Source organism: Protomyctophum bolini (assembly GCF_963924005.1).
Source record: "Protomyctophum bolini genome assembly, chromosome: 8".
NCBI classification, from domain to species: Eukaryota; Metazoa; Chordata; class Actinopteri; order Myctophiformes; family Myctophidae; genus Protomyctophum; species Protomyctophum bolini.
In genome coordinates, this window is record NC_137869.1 from 18,081,740 (window position 1) to 18,098,806 (window position 17,067).

The following is a 17,067-nucleotide window of genomic DNA, read 5'->3' on the forward strand; positions in this document are numbered from 1 at the left end:
CCCCACAAGCAATTCTGCATTAAAAGATATTACCTCTTTTTATTGGTCAGTCCTGAGTGGTCTACGGCAATTGGGAACTTCTAGTTTGGATTTTTGGACATCTTGGTTAATCATTATAATTGTGTGATAAAGGTCTGTGCGTGGCTGTGTGCTACAGTAGTAGCCCTACAGTCACAGTGGCAGGCAGTGGGGCCCTCCTCTCAAACCACTCAAATGAGGAAGTTGAGTGCTGTGTTGGTAACAGCTTCCTTTTACTGCTTTCGCCCTGCTAACAGGAAGAGAGAGAGGATGAACGAGTGAGCGAGGACCTACAGACACACACACACACACACGCGCGTGCACAAAGTGAAAGATGAAAACAGCCAGTAAGAAACACTGAATCAACTTTGGTTTGCTGTCGTGTGTTTTTGGGAGCACATGCAAAACGTTTGAGCTTCGGCACTTCAGTGAGAAACAGGATGCTAAGGAATCGACAGTGGTACCATGGCAATATAACTCGATCCAAAGCTGAGGATCTCCTCTCGTACGCAGCGAGGGATGGAAGCTTCCTGGTCAGGGGCAGCGAGTCCATACAAGGAGCCTATGCCCTCTGTGTTCTGTAAGTACAATTGTGTGTTACTAGGCACCCCCTGTGTTCCAGTACTGTGAATGTTATGCATAATGATACAGTTCAACAAAGCCTAGGGTGCAAGAAACCAAATCTAAATGCAGCTTGTATTCACAAGTGATCTGAACTTATGGCAAATAGCCCAGGAAGTGTGTATGTGATCTAAAGGGTAAGGTTTCCCAAACCTGAATACATTGGAATGATATTCTGTATAAGATTTGTTTTCTTTATACAAAGAGATGTTCACTATTATCATGTCACAGACTCACATGGTTTGCATACCAAAGCCAGTTGAGCCAGTTTCCTCTTAACTGCATACTACACTACGAAGTGACAACCTTAGGAAGTTTTGTTTGTTTGTTTCTTTTGAAAAACTAACAACTAAAGTAATGCAAACTGGAACAACCCAGTTCCAGTTTGCATATGGTTTGCAGTGGTATATCAGTATATATCAGTGGATTTAGAGTGCTTTGGTTTATCTGTTATTTTTTTCCATAAACCCTAGCGCCCATAATCTGAGCATGTCATAATAGGTGACCATTTGGTAAAAATATACAATGTACAAGGTCACAACACAGTGCGTAGATCACCTTATAGATCGGCTATTCTCGGTGAAGAGGTGGAAAAAGAGGGAAAACGAGAAGTAGTACCAGTCAACAAAGTTGATACTGTAGGGTTTAACTGGTTAATACACATATGTAAATGATATATGCTTCAAATCTGATTTTCACATTTTCACGTTTTACTAACAGATTCCAGAACTGTGTATACACATACAGAGTCCTGCCCAATGAGGAGAAGAAACTATCTGTCCAGGTGGGTCAAACAAGGTGGAAAATAGAAGCACATGCTATGTTTCACACACCAATAAGCTGTATTTCATAGCATATGTGGTTGAGACTACAGTTTCACTGAGCACTTCTGCTTTTGACAGTCTTATGAAAGGTAATGGCTGACAGGCAGATGTCCTAAATGTCACAGCGGTGGAAGAAGAACTCAAATATATATGTAAAAGTAAAAGTAGCAATAGCACAATGTAGAAATACTCTGTAATAGAATGTTTACTATTACTATTACTATAAAAGTGCAAAAGTATTGGCATCAAAATGTAGTTCTGGTACCAAAGAAAAAGGAATCTTGGTGAATGCCCATTTCACTGTTTATAAATGTGTCCAAACCCTTTTTTTTTATCACAAAAAAGTACAAGCTCACGCCTCAAATTGTGGCGTGTTGCGAGCTTGTACACCAGCTATTTTGGAATGGACAAAGTATAAAATAGGGCTTAATAATTCATCATTATAAAACATATATGAACCAATTAAGCCTTAATTGGTCTATGTATTATGTTTTGTGATAATGAAATCTAGTAGTAAAGTAAAGCTAAAGTTAAAAAAATAAATGTGGTGTAGTAAAAAGTAAAAAGATTGCCTACAGTATATATTGAAAAATAGAGCCTTTCAAGTAAAGTAAAGGTACGGCAAACATTTTTACTACAGTACATCATGAGTACATGTACCGGTACTTAGATGTCAAAGTTCTGAAGAGGATGTAGACAGAGAAACAACATTGATCAATGTTTTGGAACATTGACTGTAGCAATTTCTTTCTTGAATGAGTCAGAATGACATGTTGTTGGAACAATAGCATTAGCACACCAAACTGAGGATAAATGTACGGTATCTTTTAGATGTAAACATTGAATATTTCCTCACCATTTGAATTACTTCTATTTTGTTCTGGCAACAAACTGGTGCAGCTGGTACCATGCGTACCAGCTGTGCAACACTTCCTCTAGCAAATCAATCAGGGTGTATTCTCTGTATTTGTTATGCAAGAATCCATTCCCAGTTAGCAAGAAATTACATCTCACATTTCAACACCAAAGATGGGTACATTTTGTTTGGTATTGTCTGAAATAATCACGCCAAGTAGTACAAGGTGCAAGAAACATTATTCATACACTTTGCTGAGGTGACAAAATAATCGTTACAGATAAAGAACCAGTGAAGTTGCATGTCAGACATTTTGCTGTTTTATGTTATTTAACCAATTAAATATATCCATAGGTCACATATCACATCAACCAAAAATACCTCAACTGCCCTGTGTTTTGTTTGAAATGTAAGTCTGGAGTCACACTAGCTAGCTAACAATAATAATAGTATTGCAGCTGAACTATAACTTCATTGCTGGAAGAGTCGAAAAATAAATGGCCTAGAGGCCGAGATGGCTATATGCACTTAACAGGCAGAAAACAATGCACCGCTATTCTGGGGTTTATTCATCATAAATACCTGATCTACAAGCTCATGCGACGTCTTGTAAACTTGTAGACTGGGCATTTTTGGCAAAGAGATTTTTGGCAAAGAGAGGAAAATGGAGGGGGCCGTATATAGGGGACGCAACATTTGCGTAGGAGAGACGCAAAAAGTTCAAACTGCGTGGGAGACAGAGAGAAAGGAAGAGGAAGGGAGAGTTAACAGTATGCTACAGTATGTTGTGCTCCACAGGCATCTGAGGGTGTCCCCATCAGGTTCTTCTCTGATGTGTCGGAGCTGGTGGACGCCTACTACAGTCCTAACATGGGTCTGATCACAAACCTCCAGTTCCCCGTCGCCAACGAGGAGGAGGCAGAGGAGGAACAAGGTCAGAACCAAACCTTATCCTAACTAAACATGTCTGTGGTTCTTAAAGTGGGGTTTTAACTACTTTAACACTATTCACATCAAATATTTGAAAATAGATGATCAACAAGCTCACAACTCACAAACCTCTGTTTTGAGGTTGTAGATGTTTTTGTAATATTTTTTGAAACATTTTAACAACACAAATCTTGTATGGGGTCCCTGGCCCAAAATATATTCAGATGGGGTGTCCAAAATCATGCATATTAATGTCGGTTCCTTGGCTTGACATGAAAATGTTTGTGAACCACATCATCTACTATACTGTATGTAATAAGACAGCGCTGTTTGTCAAGCACAGCTGGCTGTTATCCTACAGATTAACCTACACACTGGTCTACACAGTGAACAATACACTCCTGGTAATTAATTAATTAATTACCCAGATCACAGACCTTCACCAGGCCTGTGAGACCAAAACGTTGTTAATTAGAGAGGGTGAAACCCTATGCTGATTTTGTAGTTTGGTTTCCGGTTTTGTTTACTGGGAATACAGTATTTATTCAGTGTGTGGATATTTCACCTTGCTGCAGTTACTTCATTATCCTGCCAGGCTGAACCGTTTTCCCCCCCAATGTCCTACAGATACCTCTAATGTCCTCTAATGACCTAATGTCCTACAGATACCTCTAACCAGCCACCACAACTACCACCACGGAACCTCACAGCCAACGATGTGATTGAACCCAGCGAGCTCTCCCTGTCTGAGACCTATCTGCAGAGACTGCAACACATGGACATGTCAACGTACGATCGCATTCTATTTTATTCTCTGTTGTGCAGAAATATAGGCACCAATAGTGGATCTACGGATCTGCAAAATATCTTAGAATTGTAGATCTGTTATTTTTGCTACTTTTGAAAATGTGAAAATAGTGAAAATAGCAGATCTACAAACTCACAATGTGTGTGTCATTATGGTGCGTTGTGGGCTTGCCTTGTAGATCAGCTATGTTCACTTTTTTTAGATATACAGTGTAACGTTTTCAAAGGACCAAGTTACTGTCTCCACCAGGCCGAAAGCACAACGAGAGAGTATGTTTTGCACCCTGCCTGTCGATTTTCCATATTCCATCCCCATTGGCTAAGATTGGCTTCCAAAGTTTGCAGAATTGGTTATTGGTTGGTTGGTTTGAACAAAATGCCTCAACTCATGAACGCAGCGTGCGATTACCATGACATTTTGCACGCACATTCACAATTTGTACACAGTATACTGTGCGAGTTACGTAAGAATGACTAACTTGATCCTGTGTTATCCCAGATTACCAGAGGAACACCAACAGGCCATTGAAAAATACTTCAGGACATCCATAAATTTAGATGCAGAACAAGTACAGAATGGCATTCCCTACCTTCCCTACCTGAAGGAGCTGACACTGGCGGTCTGTAAGAATCTGAACAGGTGCAGTTTGTGGCATATTGTGGAGAAACTTTGCCTGGGACCCAAACTAGTGAAAATAGCAGATCTACAAGCTCACAACGTGTTACTTCACGTCACATTGTGAGCTTGTAGATTGGCTATTTTCACTACTTCTTAAACATTTGTGCTTACATTTTTCTTTTAATTCATGACATTTTAAACTTTTTTGGGATTTGTTTTCTGAAAATGTTTTGAAATAATAATAATAAAAAACAGGAACCCCGTAAAAATAAAGGGACCCGTAAAAATGTGTCCCTGACACAGTGTTATTCATTTCCACTGTCTATATTATATTGTTATTATCTAGTACATTTCTGATTTATTCTCCACAAACATCCCTCCATACATTCCATGTTTACACTGACATTGAACCTAAAGCCACTCATGTGCTCATGTCTTTGTTTTATAGTGAGATTTCCAACATCCTGCCTACTCTGGAGGCCCTCCAGAGGGTCTTAGACCAGCAACTCTCTCCTGGGCCTGGGCGTCTCAGGACTCAAGTGAGTGGCCCTTTAAATCCTGTTCAGTTAATCACTGTACATGATGTTAAAAGGTGATATTAATATCACTTATTTAGACAAATGATATGCATTCGCAAGGAATCTCGGGAAAGCTTGCCTACTCTCGAGAAGCACACACCCCAGAGCCAAAGGAGGCGTCTACCTATGTCTCTCGAGTTGCAGACTGCATGAGTGCTACCTCATAGACATGACTGAGGGAAATAAATAAAATAATCTAGTGGCTAAATACGTGTAGCACATTTACAGGGATCCTGCACATTTTGACACACAGCTTTTTTTCACGCACACACGCACGCACGCGCACACGCACATGCACACGCACACACAGAGAGAGAGAGAGAGAGAGAGAAAATAATTAACTCATTTATGTATATGTTTTGTTTCCATTTCTAGGTTTCTATTGACTCAAGTCAACTTATATCATTTAGGCTTGAGCAAATAACAACATTGCTGTACTCAATAGAGGAGAAGGTACTGCAATAAACAATTAAACAATAAACACATACCGGATCTCTCACAACTCCCAATATCAGACTTGACTTTTTCTTGTTTTTGTTATTTTGTTATTTCAGGCCAAAAGTGCTGTGTTTGAGTCTGTTGGATATGACGGAGGCCACAGAAGGTCTCTCATCCCCCCTGTGTCCTTTGAGGTACTCTGTGTTCAGTTTAAAACATTAATGTTCATTGCAGGACATATATTTTTGGTTTTTAGTATGATGGACAAGCATTTCTCTTTGATTGTTACAGGTCAAGACAGAATCTCTTGGGATATCCACAAAGATGATCCTCAAAGTGGATGTTGAAAGTGGCAAACTCTTCCTCAAGAAGTCCAAAGATGGCCTTGAAGACAAATACTATGTGCACAATAAAAGTAAGGGCTCTGTTATATGCAATAATGTTTCCAACTATTACTGTATACAGTACACGCAATGCTGTGAATTCTTAGTAAGTGTGTAATTCTCCAGTCCTACAGCTGGTGAAATCCCAGAAAATGCACGCCAAACTCATGATCGTGTTGGACACAGATAAAGAGAAGATTGTACGCAAAGAGTTTGTCTTTGATAACACAAAGGTAATTTTTGAATGGAGTTCACTGATGTGGCAAAGGCATCCATGCCTACAATATGAGTCTGGAACTGATTTGGTTACATTTCTGAGCACGTAGAGCAATGAATTAATAAGAATGAAAGGTTTATCGGTACATTACAACACAGTGTTCCCCATGTGTAATTAAACAAATATATAATATAATTTGTACCTCTATAACGAATGATAACAACAACAAAGAAATACAATAATTATTATGACATTGTTGTTGTTGTAATAGTAGTAATAGCAGTATTGGTATTATTGTAGTATAGTCTGTATATGTCTTACAGTCGTTTGTTGCTTATAAGTTAAATAGTAACAGACAGTCTTATTGTTTGTTGTTCCTGTGTTGTTTGTTGTGGTGTTTTGGTAGAAGAGAGAGGGATTCTGCCAGCTTCTCCAACAGATGAAAAACAAACACTCTGACAAACCCGAGCCTGACCTGATCACCATTTTTGTTGGCACCTGGAACATGGGTACTATTGGTTTAATATTTTTCCCATAAATCAATTAATTGCTTAGGCGTTATTTTATACTTTGTCATACACAATGCTGTCATGAAAATAATATGAAAATAGCAAATCGCAAAATGCTTTAAATAGAGATTGATTATTATGATTATTTTATTCAATTATCGGTTATCAATGTAGTTTTTATGAACGATGAAGTCGATCAGTTGGATTAAATGTTGCACCCCTATGAACCCACAGGAGGATGCAGTCCTCCCAACAACATGGACTCTTGGTTCCAGTGTACGGGCCAGGGAAAGACAAGAGACGACACCGCCAACCACATTCCACATGATATCTACATCATTGGAACTCAAGAGGACCAGCTGGGAGAGACGCTTTGGGTTGACACCTTGAAGAACACACTGCGGAACATCACTAACCTCAGCTTCAAACAGGTGAGTGACACCTCCTTGCCGTTTTCTTTTTTTCCCCCACCACACACAGAGCCAAGAAAACGCGTCTTTACATTGAGTCACAGACTCACAACTCGCTTAAATTTCGCCCATTTAAAAAAAAGATTGTGCGTGTAGGCTGTCTCTACGGAACGGTATGAACACCATTTTCTGTGCTATGGGGTGATGAACTAAATGAGCAAATGGAATCGCGCACGCCGCACAATGCCTGGCACAAATTACTTGGACAATGGACACAAGGAAGTGGCAGGCACTCACTTCTGCTGATTATAGGAAAATTACAAAGAGATGCAATATGAATAAGGAGAGATGAGGCAGCCGGACTAGTCTGTGCCTGGACATCTCCATTGAGGCACGCGCCGCTCTACCAAACTAATTTGGGGCTTACGGGTGCTTTGAAAATCCATTATCACTTATTCACATTCCCAAATGTATGTGACCAAAACAGCAATTTAGGGGCCAACACCCCATGACAACACCTCTAGGTGCATATAATACCGGTGTCGGATAAATAGATAGCGGGTGACGCTGGACCATAATACCATTAAGGGACAGAGTAAGCTCCTATACTTGTAATGTTCGGGCGGCGGGTGCATTGCGGGCCGCGTCGCGGGAAACGGCGGCAACGAAATTGGAGCCCTAGGTGTCCAGACTATGCCAGTTGTCTGCCTATCTGGACCATAAACATTTATTCTCTCTCTCTCCCTCTCCCTCTCCTTCTCTCTCTCTCTTTTGAGCATGAAAATGTAAGAAAGAAAATAAATCCAGAATAGTGAAAATAGCAGATCTACAAGTTCAACACATTGCACCCTGACACTTTCTCGTCAAAGCCAGGCTATTGGCCTCGGCAAGGAAGCGTGTGGGATAGGACATAAACTATATCTTCTAATGTCTAGGTGGCAATCCACACTCTCTGGAACATTCGCATTGTGGTCCTAGCGAAGCCAGAGCATGAGAACAGAATCTCCCACATTTTCTCGGGCAGCGTCAAGACAGGGATTGCCAATACACTGGGTAAGTGATTACCAAACCTCTCCATAGCATTTAAGTAAGCCAGGGGTTTTCAACTGATTGTGAACGAGGGACCACCACCATGACTAAGAATCAACCTGGGGACCACTGTTGTGTTGGGTGGGGACATGGGCTAAGATTAGTGCTTTTGTAACACTTGCTATGCATCCCATGGGTATACATCCCACAGTTTCTCAACCAATGGTACATTGACTACTAATAATTTCCTAATAATAATGACTCAACCAGAGAACCAGCTCTTTCCCCCTCTTGAGATTCTAACTTCCACTTTCTGTTGAATTTCTTGGACGGCCATCATAGGTCACCACCAGGTTATTCAGTTCACAGTTTCTCAACTAGTGGAAAGGAATTTTAAAAATAATTAAAAAATCTTATATTACTAAATGCATGGTCAGGGACCACATGCAATACCTCCATGGACCACCAGTGGTCCACGGACCACCTGTTGAAAACCCCTGAAGTAAGCCAACCCGACATAAAGAAAGAGATGAGATGGATAGTTACGTTCTTTATACTGTACTCACCACATGTGTATTTCGTAGGAAACAAGGGAGCAGTGGGCGTGTCCTTCATGTTTAATGGAACATCCTTTGGTTTTGTCAACAGTCACCTCACCTCTGGAAGTGAGAAAAAACTCAGGTTAGCTACAAGTCTGACTTATTTTTTTCCCCTCATTTCTGTCAAATCTTCCCCTTTTTCTCCCAAAGGGGTAGACACATCCGATAAACATTAAGTCTGAGTTCTGATGTCAGCATACTTTGAAATGACTGTATCTTTGAATAGACTTTGCATTGAAATGTCAACCCATTTTTGTCAAAACATTTGATATTATTATTGATGTACCATATAGGTCTTAAGACTCTGAATTGAAACGTGTTCGCAAAGAAACCACAATAAAAAATATATGTTGTATTGCTGCGTTGCTTTTTCATGGAGAAGTTCAAATATAATGTGGCTGAAAAGTTGCAAAAATGCCTCAAACCAATTTTTTTAATATTTGCTGACTTTACAGACGCAATCAGAATTATCTCAGCATTCTGCGCTTCCTGAATTTGGGAGATAAGAAACTGAATCCCTTTGACATCACACATCGATTCACCCACCTCTTCTGGCTTGGTGATTTGAACTACAGGCTGGAACTTCCATCTGCAGTAAGTTCCAAAGATATTTACTGTAACAACACCGATAGATAATATGAGGTCCAGCAATTTTCTCAAAACACAATTTAATTTATTCATTTATTTCATTTCAGGTATGGTTTTACATAGTTATATTCATTTTACTTTGTACTTTTTATTTTACATATTCCATAACAGAAAAAGAAAAGTAACAGGAAGATTAAAATAAAATCTTATTAATACCTGCCCCTATCTATCATTTAAACACATCGAATTGATGCTGCTATACCAACCATTAACAATGTGTTTGTAACATTTGAGAACATTATTGTCACTATGGAGAGGATTGTACAGTATGTCCAAGTCTAAAACCCTTATATTTGAAGAAATTGTTAACCTCATTGTCCTCATGTAATATATTTGCGCCAAATTACTAACTTTAATTAAAATATCTGGTCCCAATAAATTGACACAATTCAACTGTGACGCAAATCACGAATAATATGATATTTTCACACAGAATATACTCTTCCTACTTCCAGAGTCAGGGCTGCTATTGTGCATGTTGGTTCACTGGAAACACTGCTACACCAGTGGGTCTTAAAGGGTTCCAAATGGCCCTGTATGGGTGTGTAACTCTGAGATGTATGGGGATTGGGGGTCCTTGAAATGTAAAAGTTTATGAACCACATTACACTAAAATTGGAACAGGGCCTTAATTAGTATAATCTGTAACACCTGTGAAGGAAGTAGGAACTTAGGAAGAGTTGTTTAAAAATGGCTGCTGTGCATACATACCCTATTGCATAACACTGCATCAGAATTCATCACAAGAGTAAGGTTGTTTGGCCTGTGTCACTCTTGTCATCCCCTAGCAGTCTAGCAGTCCTATACAGCGGCTGCTGACGTCACAAGGCAGGAAGAGCCACTGATTTGCATTGTTTGCCTTTACAGGAAGCTGAGAACATTGTGACGAAGATCAAACAGCAGTTGTACCAGGAACTCCTCTGCAAAGACCAGCTCAGCATAGAACAGAAAGATGGGAAAGTCTTCTTGCATTTTGGTATGCCATTATAAAATGCAAAGACGATAGTCTATCCATCATGTATACAGCTATACAGCTTGTCCACTCAGGATTTTATTGTGTAAGCATAAAGGTTTACAGTGTTTGGCGTAACTGAATTTATAGGCCTACATGGATTTGATATTTTTATAGTACCGGTAACTGCATTCATCATTTGTCAGCATATACATCAAATTGAATACACCTGTTCAAAGTTGAATACACCTGTCTTGTTTATTTCCCTTGACTTTAGATGAAGAGGATATCACTTTCGCACCCACGTATCGCTTTGAAAGAGACACGCGGGAGAAGTATGCTTACACAAAGGCCAAAGCCACAGGGGTAGGCTTCACAAGTAATTTTCCTCTATGGCTACTATTTGTGTCATTGTCAGTTGTCACTACACTATTAAGCATAGTGTAGTCATGGTCACAAATCAGAATGCAACAATAAAAAGTTACAACTTGTGACAGGTAGCTATGACAACTGTCCCTTGATGCAGAATCAGATTTTGTTTCAAGCCATCAACATCTGAATGGCTACATCTGAATTCCCAAGAGATTCCCAAAGAGATCTATAATAGATTATTATTTAAAGACAGGCAAACTTAACATAATGTATTTGGATGTATGAAATTAAGAAAATACCTGCAACAAGCATGAGAATAAAACTCCAAACTAATCCTTGCGCTGCACAGCAATTATCACACAAAAACTGAAACTGTACATACGTACGGTATAAACTAGGCTGCTTTTGCATAACTGCCAAGAAAATAATCTTGTTATGAATAATTAACTTCCCATTGAATGAGAAATTGATTTTATGCACCAGGAAAGGTTTGAGATTTATTCTACTGTTGTGTTATTCATTTTAAACTAAGAATTGTTCACTTGTTCCCAGCTTCACATACAATATGTGTGTGCAGGCCTTCCATCTCTTCATCTTTTCAATGTTATTCTCTACGTGACTTTCTAAACAATTCATGTTGAATGAAATCATTCCTATTGGATTTGGAAGGAATGCCATAACCAGGGTTATGGAAGATACTAATATAATGCTGTGGACTAACTACATCATCACACCCATAACCATCTGACTGAGACGCTTGTCTCTGTAATGCCTGATTTATACTTTGTTTGTGCCATTGGCGCATAAGTATAACTAAGTATTAAATCACCTAGGGCCAGGTTTGTATAGAACACAGCTTTTGAAAGTTAATAGCTAGCTACTTCCCTACTCCACAGACAAAATACAACCTCCCATCATGGTGTGATCGTGTCCTACGGAAGTCATACCCACTTGTTCATGCTGTCTGTCAATCATATGGTGAGTAACTTCTGAGTAGAAATATAATAATAATATAATATTGGGAAGTGTTTTTTTACTTCTTTTTTTTAGACTAGTGGTTCCCAACCCTTTCTGGATCAGGACCCACTTAAATATCTCGATAGCGTTCACCCACCCATCTGACCAATTAACTCTATCGGTCAGATGGGTGGGCTGCTGCATTTTCAGATAAGGTTTATTTTGATGATCAATCAAATATTGTGTTCTGGCTTGGATCTTCCCATTTATCTGTATCACAATGACAGCTCATTTTTAAAGGTTTTAAAGAGAAAATACTGTCGCTGTCCGGCAGAAACCAATTTTGTATTTTGGAGTTGGCTGGATTTCTGCCTGAGAGCAGAGATATACAAGATAAAATCTTCAGCCCACAGGTTGGCAATTGCTAAAGTATATTAGGCATCATAGGTATATCATGGTCATAATTATGTGTAAACTTCTCCACTTGTAGGGTGCACTAACGATATCATGACAAGTGACCACTCGCCGGTTTTCGCCTCATTTGAAGTCGCTGTGACCTCGCAGTATGTCTCTAAGCATGGTAATTTTAACTGCAGTTAAAACTTCTTCTACAAACACTTCCCTTCAAAAGTTCATGTGACAATTATAGTTTATGGACTAATTAACTTATTTTTTGTCCCTCCCAGATCCAAACAGCATGTCTCAGGGTGGGATCAAGTTTATGAATTGCGTTGCCACCTTAAAGACAAAATCAAAGACGAAGTTCTTCATTGAATACCATTCCAGTTGTTTGGAGAGTATGTTGCATGAATTGAGCACATAATAGCAGCTGACATAGACATTGGTATGTAGGCTAATAATTACAAAGATTACTCTCAATCTCTGCAGAAAGTGTCAAGACCTCAGAAGGAGAGAACACAGAGGAAGCAGATGGCTCGATAAAAGTTCGGTTTGGAACTCAGGTTGAGGTAAACTGAGGGTGGAGTTTTTTCATTGTGTATTTATCTGACGATGGGGAACCACAATTATTTATTGTCTCCATCTTCTCCCTCAAGCTCGTCCCCATCATCTCTGATCCAGAGTATCTTTTGGATCAGCACATTCTCATCTGCATCAAGTCAACAGACTCTGACGAATCCTATGGTAATTGAACATACACACGTTAAATTGATACATTTTGTGATCCTCCCCAAGGATACTTCCTTTCTTTACCCATCAAATGTTTGTTCTTAGAAGTATTCATGCTTGACTGAGGCCTGAGGGTCTAAAGAGGTGTGTGATTGTTTCCTCTGTTATATGCACGCCTGTAAAGCCCTTTGAGACTGTAACAGTGATTGAACCACTTAAGCCCTATATAGTTTATTGTACAATGAATAGCGATCTATTCAATTTAAGTTCTTTTTTTTACATTTTGGCTTGAGATGGACAATCAGGCATATGAATGATCTGCCCAAAGGAAAGAAAAATACTTGGAAAACACTCCCACCCCGGCTGCCTGTCTGGGCTCAGAGGCAGCCTTTGTGTGTGGAACAATGCCAATGACACTGGCACAGGTTGCTTTACAGCATTTTTACTATTTATAACCTAAGAGTAACAACCTTGCACACAGCACCTTCACGCACCTTAAGCACTATAGGTCAAACTGTTATTATTTATTTTTTCTTCTTTTGATTTGGTTCTGAGGAACCAGAACCAAAACATTTTACTCTTAGGTACCTCTACAAAAACAATAAAGAACACTAACCTTGAAAAAACTTTAACCTTGATGAGTTGAGATGATGTCAGAGAAAAATTGCTGCCTTGGGAATAGGGCCTTTGGCAAAGAAAGTATACAGAATTAGATCTAACAAACCTTCATGAACTCCCTTGTTGTCGTGCTGTTCGTACAGGAGAGGGCTGTGTTGCGCTGCGAGCTGCAGAGTACTGTTACACAGAGTTCCATGTCACTCTGACACACCACGCAGAGAAGACTGGCATCTTGACGGGGGGCATTCAGTTGCGTACTGCAGAAGGGAAACAGACAGAAAAATTATATGGTGAGTCTGAAAAACAACACACAACACACAACAGCACAACATCCCCTGCTACACTGGTTCTCAACGTGGGATCCGGGGACAGTCGGTGATCTAATGGGTCTGTAAATGAGAGTTTATAAATGGGGTCCATTACCGTTCCATTTTTTCACTCTCAAAGTTAAATTACCAGGGTTTTACAGTGCTGTCCCAGAGATGAAAATAGAACCAAATGGCAACTGGGGGTTGAATAAAAAATGGTAGAGAATCTCTGAGCTATTACTAAATGTCAGCAAAGTGCAAACTGAATTTGCAAACAATTTCAACGTAATTTATATTCCAGTAAACACATCCATTTCCTATCTTGTTCCCTCTAAAGATTTCATCAAAGTTGAGAGAGACGACACTGCCACCTCGAAAAGCAAAGGAATTGACTATAACAAGTATGGAATTACTTTTGTCTCATGGCTTTTTTGCCAAAATATCCTAAACATGAACTTGGTGGGAGATTTATTTTGTATGTTCCTTTGTGTTGAACAGATTTTCCGATGTGAGTAATTATGCATATGACATCAGTAACCCCAGTTACATGGGAGTGGGCATCAAGACTTGCACTGCTGCAGATCGGGGCTGGAGCTACAGCATGTCACCAAAAGCAACAGCAAGTGCTGGGCAAGCGGGCAAAGACCACAACATGGGCAACATCTCTCCTAAAAGATCTGGTTTTGACGCCAGCATTCACAGCCCCACAATAAAAGCATCAAGTCCTATGTAAGTACTTGTTTTGGTAACATTGAACTCTGGCAATTTATTGTTTATTATGGCAATTTACAGTTTATTAGCTTAAACAGAAAATTCAGTGTGAATCTGAAGCTTGATATCTTATATTCTGTATCTCCTATAGAGACGAGGATAAACCAGCAAAAGAGATGTTTGACAATCCCTTGTATGGTTCGATGGGGAAGGCATCAGCATGGGGCAAGGAACAGGAATCCCAGCGCAAGGACCACCTTACAACCTCAGATCCCTTCTTCACCTTTCCCAAAGTCTCAGACATGGATGCCGAACGTCCCCCTATGCCCATGGCCCGCATCCGATCCTTCACGTGCACTGAGAAACCTAAGAAACCTCAGCCATCGGCATCCGGCGCCCCACTGCGCCCTACCACTTTCAAGAAGCCAGTGATGACCTCACGCTCAGAGGGTGGGATAGGGCCTGGCATCAACCGACCTCCCTTGCCAGCCAAGCCCCGCACAGGCCAGTCAGAACCTCAGACCAATAAACCCAGAGATTACAGAGACAGCTCTGAACTCCCCAGTAATAAACCACGACAACCAGTGAGGCCCAGCCAGCCACCCCCCAAAGAGAGTAAGATATACTTTATTTCTCTCATGGAAGTTACATTTTCACAGGCCAGTCTTGGCCTTATACTAGCTGCGAAGTCATGGCAAAAATTCAAAAATGTTCATATACACTGATATTGTCTTTACCTGATGCAACTCTGAACTCTATGATCTTTCTTTAGTGCATCACGAGACTCAGCCATCAACAACGGGTCGCTCTGTGAAGTGAAGTCACAGCTGTTCAGCCAGAGCAGCTTCCCGCACTGCAACTGGAGAAAACCAAAGACATTGAACAAAACCTGTAATAGTCATTAATTTTCTTAATTGGGAAGGTCAGGCTGGTACTTGACTTATTATTTGCATTAATAGAATAGGCCTCCAAAGGAATGTCAATCTATCTCTACTGAAGAAACCGGGAAAACATTCTGCTAGTAAATAATTCTGTTACATTTAATGTATGCAATAGAAAGCTTATTATTACCACTCAGTATTTACTTGCACAGACATTTTAATACCGGCTTTGAATGTGTAAATTAGAATTATCAATAAATGAATAAAATGCCAATGCTTAAACTGGCTTCATTTATATTTTACATGGTCTACTACTCTCTGTGCCATAAAATAACCTGTACTGTACTGTACTGTGGCATTTGCTCCCCCTGCTGTTGTCTTTAAAGAACTGAATGTTAAAAGTGATGTATCTTACTCTCTTTATCTGCTATCCAAACTGGTGTATATATATATATATATATATATAGCTCCACTTTGGAAACTGGTATAGCTGCTACAGTTACAGTATTAAGATCAACATTTATATCAATAGATATACTCAGTAACATATAAAGCATTGGAAATAGCCAAAATAAATGTATTGTAAAGTAAAATTGTTTTACTTATATAAACTGCAGTGAATGTGTAAGCCCCGGGCCGGCCCCGCAGCTTATCAAATCCATTTTGCATGGTATTGCAGACAGTTGCACCCAAATTGCGGCATGCCTATTAATCAGCACTATTCATCATAAGATTAATTAGCCTAGTCTAATTCATTTCATGATGAATAGTGATACTGGTCACAGTGGTCAACAAAATTAGGTTGAATTTGCCATTTCAGTTTATTTTTGTTCTTATTTATTTTTGGCCTATCATGTTTCGTTTATTGGGGCCGTTTTTGAACATCTTTATAGATAGCCAAAAATTGGCACGCCAGGTTAAAATGTAAATAAAAACATTCTCAAACAAAGTTTGAGTACATTCAATACCTTCGATCGGTCCTTTGAAACGTGTTGAGGGAGGCTTCGACTTCAAGACAGATTGATGGTGACTAAAGAACTGCACTAGACTTCAGAGTTCAGACTTGTTCAACCCTAATGTTTCAACCAGAAAGTGAATCATAACTCGCACCAGTGCCAACCTTAGAGTATATACTCTAAGGTGCCAACCCATAACTCTATGGTGCCACCCAGTGGAAAAATGTATGAATTGTATGCATAGACTGATAGACTGTAAAAAAAATATATATATATATATTGTATATTTGTATGACGTCTGATCCATGATCCCATAAGCCAGAGGGACGGTCACACTGTGATTGGAAGATAAGGATTGGAAGCCATAATTATGTGATTGATTGATTGATTGATTGATTGAAATATTTATTAACAGTTTGCAGAATTACAGTACATTTCAAGCACAAACTCAATACAAAGACTGTTAACTGTGAGTGGACGACCCAATTAAGCATTACACTTGTTTACAACAGGGTCCACATTGTTCAATTTATCCAAACATTTAGAGACATACAAATAGACACTTCTATGTAGCTAAAGAACAGAACAGGAATTCATCATATGATTGATTGACACAATTTGATTGAATACTTTTACTGGCAGCAATTGGAATGTGTTTGTTTACACAAAATAGCCTTTGACACATTATAATGTTAAAC

General features: G+C 39.5%; 1 protein-coding gene across 1 annotated transcript; it reads left to right on the top strand.

The window, feature by feature from the left end:
- The first annotated feature begins 308 nt into the window (after window positions 1–308).
- On the top strand, window positions 309–16,161 carry inpp5d (inositol polyphosphate-5-phosphatase D). Its single transcript, XM_080769311.1, has 27 exons — window positions 309–598; window positions 1,360–1,423; window positions 3,118–3,253; window positions 3,915–4,038; window positions 4,556–4,696; window positions 5,124–5,214; window positions 5,629–5,706; window positions 5,808–5,885; window positions 5,983–6,106; window positions 6,201–6,307; window positions 6,698–6,800; window positions 7,035–7,231; window positions 8,146–8,263; window positions 8,824–8,920; window positions 9,294–9,432; window positions 10,354–10,462; window positions 10,716–10,804; window positions 11,707–11,788; window positions 12,258–12,347; window positions 12,454–12,564; window positions 12,656–12,735; window positions 12,823–12,910; window positions 13,657–13,803; window positions 14,159–14,222; window positions 14,320–14,550; window positions 14,684–15,147; window positions 15,305–16,161. The coding sequence occupies exons 1-27, from the start codon at window positions 459–461 to the stop codon at window positions 15,349–15,351; spliced, it is 3,339 nt and encodes a 1,112-aa protein (XP_080625437.1). The 5' UTR covers window positions 309–458; the 3' UTR covers window positions 15,352–16,161.
- Window positions 16,162–17,067: the final 906 nt, after the last annotated feature.

Excerpts from the sequence above, each read along its gene's own strand:
- inpp5d (XM_080769311.1), top strand. The coding sequence starts at position 459 with ATGCTAAGGAATCGACAGTGGTACCATGGCAATATAACTCGATCCAAA. Across the intron at positions 6,308-6,697 it reads TTGTCTTTGATAACACAAAG|AAGAGAGAGGGATTCTGCCA; the intron begins GTAATTTTTGAA and ends GTGTTTTGGTAG. Across the intron at positions 9,433-10,353 it reads GGCTGGAACTTCCATCTGCA|GAAGCTGAGAACATTGTGAC; the intron begins GTAAGTTCCAAA and ends TTGCCTTTACAG.